The sequence below is a fragment of the Phaseolus vulgaris genome, chromosome 1, assembly GCF_000499845.2.
Source record: "Phaseolus vulgaris cultivar G19833 chromosome 1, P. vulgaris v2.0, whole genome shotgun sequence".
Classification (NCBI taxonomy): Eukaryota; Viridiplantae; Streptophyta; class Magnoliopsida; order Fabales; family Fabaceae; genus Phaseolus; species Phaseolus vulgaris.
The window spans coordinates 31234753-31248024 of NC_023759.2; the positions used below are offsets into that span (position 1 = coordinate 31234753).

A 13272-nucleotide genomic window follows, 5' to 3' on the forward strand; every position below is an offset into this window, starting at 1 on the left:
TGAATTGAAAACTATATAAAGTATTACCATGTCACACTTGGTTAGTTTAATAAAGATTTCAATCAGTTTTGCTGAATCCTGCTATACTCAAATATTGTTAAAAAGGTCATAATTTTTCTAATCCAATCAATTTAAGTTTTTTTATCACTTTTCCTTTATTATTCTTCTTTCTTTAGACATAATGGGGATGTTGAACAGATTTGGATAATTAAATAGATAAAAACAAAATTGAAAATTGATTAACAGGATAGTTTACATTTTATTAAACTGTTTACATTTTATTAAACTACAAGAGACCTAAGATAGTTTCCAAATGGGGTAAATGGCTCCTAGATTCTTACACAATAACTTAGTTTTAGGATTTTTTAACTCAGATTATACTAATGGATAAGGTACTAAAACTATAAAAACATATAAACCATGTACATTGTTATTAGATTATATATAGTTCATTTGGTTGGTTCAATGTGAGCATTAATATACGGTTTTTGAGATTAATAAATGCATATAAACCATGTACAATGTTATTAAATTAAAATATATCTCACACAAACTGAATTAGTTAATAATGATTTGACCATTTATTATTTTATTAATTATTTCACATGATAAAATATAGTCTTTGATTTGCATGTGTTGTAATATAGATTAGGTAGATCAATTAGAGATGGATTTTGCAACATCATTATAAAACCTAACTTTAAAAGACATTTCTATATGCGTTCCCAATAGAAACTTTAGAGTTTTTCAAACATGTTCATACTTTCACATCCAATCATTTTTCAACATCTACTTTACAATCAATAATAATATTATTTTAAAATTTTATATATTATTTAATTATAATTTTTTTTAAATTATAGGTATTACTACGTAACCAGTAACAACAATCATCTACTATCATATAAACAAAATATTATTAAAAGAAATACAAAAAGACTATACCAAAACTCGTATGTTAAAGAAAATGATAGGTAGACTATACATATTTATAAAGAATTTTAGAAAAAGACTAGAAGAGAGCCTATTATACCAGTAAAATGATTATCTATGAATAAATCTTAAACTAGCCAACTTATCAACACACGCATTCCCTTCACGAAAAATATAAATAACCTTAAACCTGATTTTTCCATAATAATTAAGACAAGTATTTCATTGATTATGAAGCCTCTACGGAATAGTCCTAACAGTGAACGTAGCTCAAACCAATGTAGAATCACATTCAAGCCATACATTAGTAAATTCCATCTTTTGAACTTCGTCCAGATCATATATAACTCCATAAAACTCAGCAACCAAAGCAGTCTGAACATTAAGAAATGCAGAGAAACCCCAATAAACTCTCTCATACTTCCACAATAAGACTAGATATCTCTTAGCAACTCCATCAGTGTTAGTTTTAACCCACTCTAAAAAAGGGGACTTCCATCTAACAGGAAGATGACAAAGAACTTTACCAGTACGAGTATTAATACCAAAACATTTAATGACGCTGAAATCCAACATATCATTCTTCATTGAAGCTTTAAACGAATTTTCCACGAGACAAGTTAAATCTTTAATTATCGAAATAGCCCGAGAAACATCAATCTTATCCTGAAATCTAGTATAATTCTTCATACGCTATATCATCCAAATAAAAAAAGTTATCACAACAAGCTTAAGCAATTTAACCAAAGAACTATCGTCACTCTTAATAAAAGAAAGAAGATTTTCCTTATTAGAGAACTAAGGAGTAAGAAAAATTTGCCTAACCCAACTCCAAATATGCAAAACATTAGAACATTTCAAAAAATAAATGTTGAATAGATTTCTCGTTCTTTTCACAAAGTGTACACACATAAAACATATGTGCAAACTTTTATGCTGAATATGATGATCTATAGGAAGTCGGCTATGAAAAACTTTTCACAGTACTAGAGTTTTGAAAGGTGGAATATATGAAGACCAAATGAATTTACCCTAACCACAAAGAACTCCTGGTTCCAAGAAAAAAGTCCTAATCGATTTAGGAGTGAAACGACCAAACTCATCAAAATCCAATTAGGAATATCTTGTACCTCCGTAACCATGATATGATTAAAAAAATGAGGCATCTGCTGTAAAGACAAGGGAATATTCCAATCACAACCAGTCCAAAACTGAGAGACTGTATTCAGAATGCTAGCACTATCAGATAGCCCTACAATGTTAGCTAAAGAAGTAGTAGAACACCATTTATCATTCCAAAAATTAATAAAAGTACCTATACCAATAGTCCAAGAAGTATTATCAAGTATAGTAGCATAAAACTGCTTAATTCTAGGCCAAAGAGACGAGGATCAATAAACCATTCAAAACTTGTATTTTGATTTAAGAACTCTGGCTTTTAGGAGAAAATACCAAAACTTGTTACTATAAGCAACGTTCCAAGCAAGCTTAAGAAGATACACATTATTTTCATGATGAATATTAATAATCTTAAAACCTCAATTCTCAAGAGAAGTACAAATCGTAGCCCAATTAACTATAGTTATACCTTTTTTCAGAATATCACTAGTCCAAATAAAATTTCTACACCACTGCTCAACTGTAAGGGAAACAGACCAGTTATACATATTAAAGCTATAAACTAAAAATTCAGTAATCATCGTATTAACCAACTGAATTTGACCCTTCATGCTACGATATTTACCTTTCCAAGATGCTAGCTTCAATTTGCCTTTATCAACCAAAGGTTGAAGAAATCATCACTTTGGAGCACCAACAAAAATAGGTACTCCTAAATAAGTAAAAGGTAAGCAACCATGACTACAAGAAAGAAGACGTTGAATTTTGGTGACAAATCTTGCAGAATTATCCATGGTGAAAAAACTACTCTTAGAATTATTAACATATTGACCCGAAAAATATCCATATATTCTAAGAAAAGACTCAAATTTCTAAGAGATTTATTATTCGTCCTCTAGAAAACAGATATGTCATCAACATATAAAATATGAGAGGGAGTGACATAACCTTGCAGACTAACCATATGCAGAATCTTCTTATCATTCACAAGCTTAGGAATACCTCTACTGAGAACTTCCTCTACAAGACAGAAAAGTAAAGGAGACAATGGAAAAAACCCACCAAACTACCATTTCTCCTGATAGAAAGCATAGCTGAATGAAGAATTGTACTAATCCAACCGACAAACAAGGGATGAAAACCAAAGCATGTCAAAACTAGTAATAAAGACTTCCAACTCAGAGTGTCAAATGCTTTATGAATATCAACTTTGTAAGTCAAATTCCCTCCTCTAACCTTTTTAGAAAGTATGTTAATAGCTTCATAAGCAATACCAATACAATCTTGAATTTGTCTACCCTGCACAAACCCACATTGATTAGGAGAAATGATTCTAGCAGCCACAATTGCAAGCCTATTCGCAAGTATTTTGGAAATAATCTTAAATTTGAAATTAGCAACAACAATCGGTCTGTAATCTTTAATGGATTCAGCACCCTGGATCTTAGGAATAAGAGATACCACGTTGTTGTTCATTTCAGAAAGAACCCAGTTTTGTTTAAAAAATTGTTGAACAGCTTTGCAAACATCTTTCCCAATAATTTCCCAACAAGAATGATAGAAAACACCTCTAAAATCATCAAGACTAAGAGCATTATTACCATTAAGATTAAAAATAATATTCTTGATTTTCAAATAATTAGGGCATTTAATCAACATCATATTCTCCTAAGAGGAAACCAACTCAAGAATATAATTACCAATAAAATCTTTCACATTACCTATATCATGATCATTAGAAACAAACTCAGCGTAAAGATTTTTATAAAAATCCAAAATATTATCCTTAATGAGTTGATGATCCTCAATAACCTCATTATCAATCCGTACGCGATGAGTGTCACTAGATTTATTTCTCCTCTTAACCACAACATGGAAAAAAAAACAGTATTTTTATCCTCATCTTTAAACTAGAGCATCCTGACCTTTTCTTTCCAAAACAAATATTGACAGTGAAGAGCATGATAAAGTTCATCCTTAGCAATCTTTTCTTGATAGAGAAGTCCATCAATATATCAGACAAACTAGCAGTCTCTAAGGTTTGTTGAATACCAAGGAGGAGACTCTACTTAAGAAGCATTGCATTGTGAACATTACCAAAAGAATTTTTATTCCAAGCTCGGAACTCAATTTTCAACATTTTTAACTTATGTTGCAAAATAAACATAGGACAATCAACAACCGTATTAGCGCAAAAATCATGAATAAGCTTCATACATGAACTATTCTGAAGCCACATCGAAAAGAAACAAAAATTGTTAACCTTCCTTAAAAAATTACTAGCAAGAATAGGGGAATGGTCAGAATCTTTTTTAACAAGAACCTGATAAGTACAAGAATCTCATTCATCCAGGAACACTCCATTACATATAGCCCTATCTAGTTTTCTATGAATTTTGTGTAACCCTTTCCTCCCATTACACAAAGTATAACAAGGTCTAGTAAAAGACATACAAGTCAGATCATTAGTATTAATCTAATCAAGGAATTCATTACAAGAAACCTGATTTGGAGTCACCCCCCTTTGCAATCATCAGTCGAGAGTACAACATTAAAATCTCCTAAAATACATTGAAATCTTGAAGAAATTAAGATCCCTCCACAAAAGTCGTATAACCAAGTATGTGTTAGCACCATAAACACCTCTAAAGCTAAAGCATTTATCATGCAGAAGACAAGTTACAAAAATAAATTGATCATTGACCAAGAAATTTTGGACAAGATTTGGAACCGACAAACACCAAAGCTTAGCAACTTTATTAATGATAGGAGACGTAGCAACCAAATGTCGATTAACAGATTTAAAAAAAAAAACATCTAAAACATCGGTGTACGACATCATAGGTTCAACAAGAAAAACAAGAAGAGGTTTATGCAGTTTAAGTAAATTAAACAACATCTCCATAATTTAGTGGTTTGTCCGTCCTCCGACATTCCAAAAAAAAAAAAATAAGAGACCTTCATTGCGACTTTTTGGATAGAAATGCCTTAGCAGTTTTCCTGGATTTTACACTGGCTAAGACTCAAACCCAAGCCCATAGAACTCGAAACCAAGACCCAAATAATGTTACAAGCAAACTGAAGCAGCCAGGATTCAAACCCAAGTCTTTCCAGTGACCAAGGGAAGCATTGACCACTAGACCAGACAAGTTCTTTGGTCATATTATCATTTTTATTATACTTATACATATTAATATAATTTATACATATTAATATAATTAATAATAATAAAATAAATTATATAATATTAATATAAATTTAATACTATAAATACATATATATTGATTAATATATTTCTTTATTTAATCATTAATTTTTTAAAACTCATGGTTAAATTTAAATTTACTTTCATATTATATATATATATATATATATATATTAATATAAAATTATTTGATATCTTATTTTCAAATATAGGTTATTATAGGTAGTTGTGAAGTTTTTGTTAGATGGCTATATAGGTGCTTGTATCTTACACTTCTTTTCTAATTTGAGATTCTTGTATAAGGATTGAAATATCCTTAAAGTGTTTTGTTTAATTTTTTTTATTCTTTGTCGATAAAAAAAATCTTATTTTCAAATATTTACTTACATAGATTAAAATTGATATAATGTATAATTTTTAAAATATTTTAAATTATAAATTATTTAATCACTTTGTCATTATGATTTATATTATATATTAGTAGAAAGGGTTATTTAGTAACAACCTTTTACATAGATTTATGGAATAATTAATATAGTTTAAACTATAATGATATGCTAACTAGTAATCTGTATTAGAGATTTAATTAATAGTTAATGTAAAAGTCATCATTTTATGTTAAAAGATAATATTGTTTGTTGACAATATTCTTTACTATAACACACAAGTAAAACCAACTACCTATTATGAACTTAATTAAGTCAATATGATCGTAAAATAATAATTAATATAATAGCTGATTTTAATGTAATAGGTAATATGATGACTATGAGTATGACATATATTAAATTTGATTCATACTAATAGATAATATAATAAATTATGTTTAGATTCAAGTAGATTATAGATAAATTAAATGTGATTCATATGTTAATATTGTTAGTATCATTAATATTGTTAGTATTATTATTATTGTTAGTATTATTAATATTGTTAGTATTATTAATATTGTTAATATTGTTAGTATTATTAATATTGTTAGTATTGTTAGTATTATTAATATTGTTAGTATTATTAGTATTATTAATATTGTTAGTATTATTAATATTATTAATATTGTTAGTATTGTTAGTATTATTAATATTATTAATATTGTTAGTATTGTTAGTATTATTAATATTATTAATATTGTTAGTATTGTTAGTATTATTAATATTATTAATATTGTTAGTATTGTTAATATTATTAATATTATTAATATTGTTAGTATTATTAATATTATTAATATTGTTAGTATTATTAATATTATTAATATTGTTAGTATTATTAATATTATTAATATTGTTAGTATTATTAATATTGTTAGTATTATTAATATTGTTAGTGTTGTTAGTATTATTAATATTGTTAGTATTGTTAGTATTATTAATATTGTTAGTATTGTTAGTATTATTAATATTGTTAGTATTGTTAGTATTATTAATAATAATAAGTATAATAAAAATCATAATAAAATTAAAGAATTTGCTTGGTGTAGTGGTTAAATTTTACTTGGTTGTTGAAGGATTGCTGAAGGAACCTGGCTTTGAATCCCATTCACTGGTAATTTTTTCTTTTATGGTGCTAATATTTACATACGGAATTTAATCTGTATGTAATTCGCGTTTTTCTTGTAGTGATTAGTGTAGCAGTATCAGGACCACCTCCCACATTATATTTTTTTAAAACTATCAAATTTAATTATAAAGTTATATATTTTTCCTAATATACGTGAAAGTATAGTTTTCCTTTTTTAAATCATTTTTCGTAGTTTATGTAATACGGTTTATCTTATCATAATAGTATATTATTTTTAAGAAACTCAAATTCAACTTTATTTTAATGATAATAAATTTTAAGCTTAAAAAAACTCATATTTTATATTTTTTTCACTTAAGGCACTATAAGAAAAATTCATTTTAGTTGTCAACAAAAAACGAAGACTATAAAAAAGAAGTCACTAATAAGAGTGAAGTCTACTCAAGTTGGACACAAAAATAAATGTCAAATATTGTGTCAACAGTGAAGACCTTTAACTCACACTAAATTATTAAAATAATAATAAGTTAGCGTCTAGAATGGAGATACAAAGTAGAGACAATTAAAAAATAAATCGCAGAATGATAATGCGTAGAGAATGAGAACACAAAGTGGATGCAAAAATTAATAATATTTTATTACATTTACTGTTGGTCTAGGCAACAATAATATTTGTTTCCCAGGTAGTGTCCCCATGATGACAATTTACTCACATTTGTTTCCTTACGTAGTGTATCCAATGATGACACTAAGTTTAATTATTGTTGGAGATCCCAGATCAATTAAAGATTAGGACATTTCATAATATATAAGTAGGTGCAAACCTCACCTTATAAGTTGATTTTATGAAGTTGAGTTAAACTTAAAGTCCAATTTTCAATATGATATCAGAGTCATTTCCTATCCTAGCGATTGTTTGTTGGACTTATCATGTCACATACTATCAATCCGTTATCGGATCATCCATGATATATAGTCTTACACACCTAACTTATAAAGTTTGATGTAGTGAAACTCATTTCCAAGATACTATGCAACAAAATCTACTACAAATAACTTTCCGCCTATGTGATGTAAATCAACTACAAATTAAGCAATGTACACGCAAATCAAATAGGAGACTTTGTAAGCTATTATATTCACATTACCGATTAAGGTGATCTACATTGCTTTACCTCACCAATTTGGGAAGAAGAAAATCACTTTTTTTCTTTGAGGACAAAACTACACATAAGAAACCACCAAACGCATCCTATTTGTCCTAATAGAAGATAATGCATATATAATTTTTCATTATTATTTGCCCTAAAAGAATATCATACATATATAATTTTCTTTATTTAATAATTTTTTAAATGTTTTTTTTAATTTAATCTTATTATTTTAAACATTTTCAATTTAATTTTACTTTTTTAAATGAATTAACATAGTCACTTTTAATCTGTCATAATAATAATAATAGACGTGACATGTGACTTATTAACAAAAATAACACATAATATGAAAAATAAATATTAGATGGTACTATTTCTAATTTTCTGAAAAATTTATATTAATTAAAATGAAATCAAATTAAAAAGATTTAAAATAATAGAATGAAATTAACAAAAAATATTATTATTATTTTCATAATTTACAACAACAAAATTAGGTGATGGTCAAGATGGTCTTAGTTGACTGGACAGGTTTGTGAAAATCATGATACCAATTTGCTTTTGAAACGAGTGGGTTGCTTTATACTGCAAGCTCGTACAACAAATGAATGCATTTCCTTTTTAATATGAATTCTTTCATATTAACTAGTTTTTTTTTCTTAATCTAGTTTTTTAATAGTTAATAAACATTCACAATATTTTTATTTATTTTGTACAAGTAATCATTTTGTTGTTTTTAGTCTTCTTCCCTACACATTATTTAGAGCTTTTTTACTAGATAACTCATTTATAGGTTTTAACGTCTTTTTTTTTTGAGCTAGATTGATCTAAGGCAAAGTTCTTAAAACATAGTGTACATGACAATTTCTTTTTATAATTTCTATATTTCCATGTCATATTTAAGAGTTTTATCCATTTTTTTCATTGGTCAACTTATTATATATTCAACTGTCAGCATTTTGTATAAAAGGAAAAACACTTTTTTAAATAATTAATTCTTAGAAATAAATAATTTTTATCTAAAAATTGTTTGAATAGAACAACAAAAGGATGAGTCAAAATATATAGTGAATAAAAATATCTTTATAAATTATGAGTTAATTTATGATAAAATAAATACAACATAATGATAAGTTAACTTTTTGTGTTTTATTTTTCATAGAATTACAAAAAGAATCTATACATAATCAAAATAATTAATAAGAAAAAAATATTTTTTTAAAATTGTAAAAAAAACGACCTTTTTATTATGTGGAGTACCCATTGACCTAATTCAAATAATTATTAATGGAGTTAATTTAGTTTTACTTAATATTTGGAACCCAATAAACACTATTTTAATAACGTTAGATCTATTTTAATGTTTAAATATATTTAGGTTTGGTAAAATAAAATATCTGATACAGCCTTGAGAATTGGGTACGATTTAATTTTTCTTACGTTAAAAGTTTATTATTATTATTTATTTCTCAAAAACTGAACAAAACTGTCAGGGGCGGTTCCATTCAACGGTGTCGGCAGGTTTATAACCATCCACGCGTCATCTTCAAAACCAATGAGACAAAAAAACGGATTCGCTTCAAAAATAGCTATCAACTATCGAATATTATTAAAATCTATTTATCAGCTGTATTTTTAAATGAGTACTTATAATTCTTAGCTAATTTCTTACAACATTTATGGAAAAAAACTTCTAACAAAAATATTATCATCTCATTTTTACTTCTTGCATTTTTAATTTAAATTAAATATTAAATTTTTTATTGAATATATATATTTTCATTTTTATTTAAGTAATTGAATTTTGCTCTTAATAAGTCGTTACTTAGTATTAAACTTGTTGACTAACTTACTCTTTCTTGATTGAGTAACATCTTTTTGTGTAAAATTTATTAAAATATTTAAATTTATAAGATATTAAAAGTTGAATTAAGGGATTATCGTTAAAAAATTGTATTTTAAATTAAAGTCGGTAACAGAAAGAAAAAGATAGTGGGAATAACGTTGTTTTCTACTTTCTCTTCTTCAGATACGGAAAGTGGGCCCTTCTTATCCTCTTTTGGATCTTTCATTTATGGCCCATAATGGTCGGTGGGTCACCTTCTCCCCTATTCCACGCTACCCTATTTCATCCATCATGCTTTAAACTATTTTTCAAATAATACAATCATTTTTCTTTCTTTATTCATTTATTCTTCTCAAACTACCATTCTTTTTACTCTTTTATCCTCTATACTTTAGTTTGGGTTAAATAATAGTGTACTCTCTTCTAATTTTTTAACAAAATAATGTGAATTCAATCTTCTTTTTTTTTTTGATACAATTCATATCTAAACTTAAAGTTTTATTTAAATTACAATTGAAACATTTGATTAATTGAAATAAAGATAAAGTGTGTGCATAACTCATAATTAGCTAAAGTTACAATTTTTTTAAAATTAGGAGATTCAAATTGAGAAAAGAAAAGGTATCACATAATTACTAAAATTGCAATTTATTCTTTGATTTATTTTTGTTTTAGAGGACTAAGAACAAAGGGAATCATATTATGGATTTGGACTAAATTATGTCCTCATACATACCTCTTTTTCTCTTTGGGGGGGCTACATCATTGACTGATTTTTTTCTCCAAATAATGTGTATTTTTTGAAATGGGTTAAGTAGGACTTGTCTAATTCCAGAATAATTTTTGTTTTTATTTCACAGAAAATATCAAATGAAATTAGACTATTTACAGGAAAGAAAAAAACCCATTGAGTTGTAAGATTTTCCATGCTTTTGATTTTGAAAATAAAGAAATAAAAAATAGATAGAAATTGTTCTGAAAGTAGAATCTAGAATGCAGGGTTAATGACTAGAAATATATAATAATATCTGATTGAATGTACCTAACCTAAATTTTGGACAGACATTGTCATGATTTGCATAATACATTGCCACATCCCAACTTTAAGATTTATTTCTTTGTCTCTTCAATTAGTAAGCATAGGATGTTTCTCTCAATAGGTTCCGTATTACACCAGAAAAGCTACAGTTAGGTTACAAATGCACAAATATTAGCGACACAATTGTCTCAGCCCTTAACCACTCGACACGTGTTTGCTCCTTCTCTTATTAATTCATCATTCATACTTTAATTTCACACCTCTCATTAATTTGTTTCTGTTATATTTTCTTGAATCAAATATAACTGCTTTTCCATTTAAAAGTATAAGTAAAACATCATATTCGTATTGATCTTGAAATTACATAACATTACAGCTGTCACAAGTATATAAAAAAGAAAATCATGTGAGGTATATATGATTCTATATTTTTTTATCAGTAAACAAAATAGTTATAAACGAATACACGCAAAGAACACGTTGATGGTCATTCCAGTAATTTCAATGATGGATAGCATTTTTTTTTCCTTTATACCTGACTTTCTTCCTATAAATACCGTTCATCTCTTGGGGTAAGAACACAGCAAAACCAAAACAAAAACCAAAACCAAAACCGGAAGAAGCTAAGTGAAAGAGAGACAATGTCAGGAATCATTCACAAGATTGGGGAGACCCTTCATGTGGGAGGGCACAAGAAGGAGGAGGAGCACAAAGGGGAGCACCATGGTGAACATAGTGAGTACAAAGGAGAGCACCATGGTGAACACAAAGGAGAGTACCATGGTGAGCACAAAGGGGAGCACAAGCCAGAACACCATGGAGAAGAGCACAAACAAGGGTTCGTAGAGAAGATCAAGGACAAGATCCACGGTGAAGGTGCTGAGGGCGAGAAGAAGAAGAAGGAGAAGAAGAAGAAGAAACATGACGATGGCCATGACAGCAGCAGCAGCAGTGACAGTGATTAGATATCTGCTGCATCACCTATATATATATATATATATATATATATATATATATATATATATATATATATGTTAAGCTATAATTAAGGTGAACTCTTCTTTTGTTATCTTGTCTCTGCTCTATCAATATTCTCCATGATTTTATTCTTTGGTGTTTGGAACATGATTATGAATTAGGAAATTTCTGATCTTGTTTTCTTCTGTTACTTTGATCTAAGGAAATTATACATTTTAGCACAATGACACCCTGTGTGTTGAGCTATCATTTTTAGCCTATAAATTGTTAAATGAATGTAATTTTTTGAAAGAGTGTGAAAGAAACATTTTTCTTTCTATATAGGTGTATGGCAGAACATGATTACTAAGGTTATATGTTCTGATTTATTTTCCTCCTTGTCTGATGCAGGTGTATGTGACCATAGCAGTGAGGGCTGTGACTTCTGCTTTTCTTTCTTTCTTTCTTGTGATCTGCATTATGAGTGAAAAAAAAAAGTGAGAGAAAATTGTGGTGTGTGGTTGGTTATTGAAGTGCTATGAATCTGTGGTTTGGTTGGTGTGTAACCCCACTGCTTTGGTTGTATATTTTCCCAATTAAATAAAAATTTAAATTACGAGTCTTAGTATTACATGAGGTGTATGTTTCATCACATTTTTTTTAACAGAGCAAAAACATTGCTTAATCCAACACAATAAATCAAATCTTAAAACAAAAGGAATCGTGTATGCTGATTATTATTTTTCCTTCGATTTGACCTTCTAGAAATATTAAGTTTTAATTTTCATTTACCCCAAATCTATTAAACACTACTACGTTTCTTATATAGTCAAATCATTAAAGCTAACTATTTTATCTGGATAAACTTATTCATATATTTATAAGAAAAAAATTATAATTTTTTCACAAGTTAAATCAATTCATGAATTTTATTTTTGTAAAATTAAATAATTTTTTCATAAAATTTAAAAAGAAAGTATTTGATTCTTTTAAACTTTATTTTTTACAAATAAGCATTCTAATTTTTTTTTATCAATTCAATACTTTATTTTTTTTAAATAGACACCTTGAATTTAAAGATACTTTTTTTTCACATAGACACTAATATTTCAATTTTACATTAATTATTTCTTCAAAATTATCACAATTTCAAATATAGTTCGTATATTAAGTAGGGTGATATCACACACTATAACTAAGAACTCAGTTGTTTATTTATTTTAACTTCTATTTAATTAATCAAAACATTAAAATTTAATAAACTAAGAATTAAAAATAAACTATATTTTTTATTAACTATATTATTCCTCCCTTTTATATTTTCTAAATCCATGTTCTCATTATACGTAAATATAAAAAATGAGTTGTAACTATTAATATTTAAGATGAATTACACTTTCTTTTAAGTGAGTATTCTAATTGTAATTAAAAAAAAAAATATCTAAGATTTTTTTTAAATAATTAAAAATCAACGTGACTATGAAAAAAAAATTAAAGACAA

At 27.1% G+C, this 13272-nt stretch overlaps 1 protein-coding gene across 1 annotated transcript; it reads left to right on the forward strand.

Annotated features, from left to right (window-relative positions):
• The first annotated feature begins 11229 nt into the window (after positions 1-11229).
• Positions 11230-12402, forward strand: LOC137813918 (protein SRC1-like). Its single transcript, XM_068616400.1, has 3 exons — positions 11230-11796; positions 11831-11864; positions 12183-12402. The coding sequence occupies exon 1, from the start codon at positions 11456-11458 to the stop codon at positions 11777-11779; it is 324 nt and encodes a 107-aa protein (XP_068472501.1). The 5' UTR covers positions 11230-11455; the 3' UTR covers positions 11780-11796; positions 11831-11864; positions 12183-12402.
• The last annotated feature ends 870 nt before the right edge of the window (positions 12403-13272 follow it).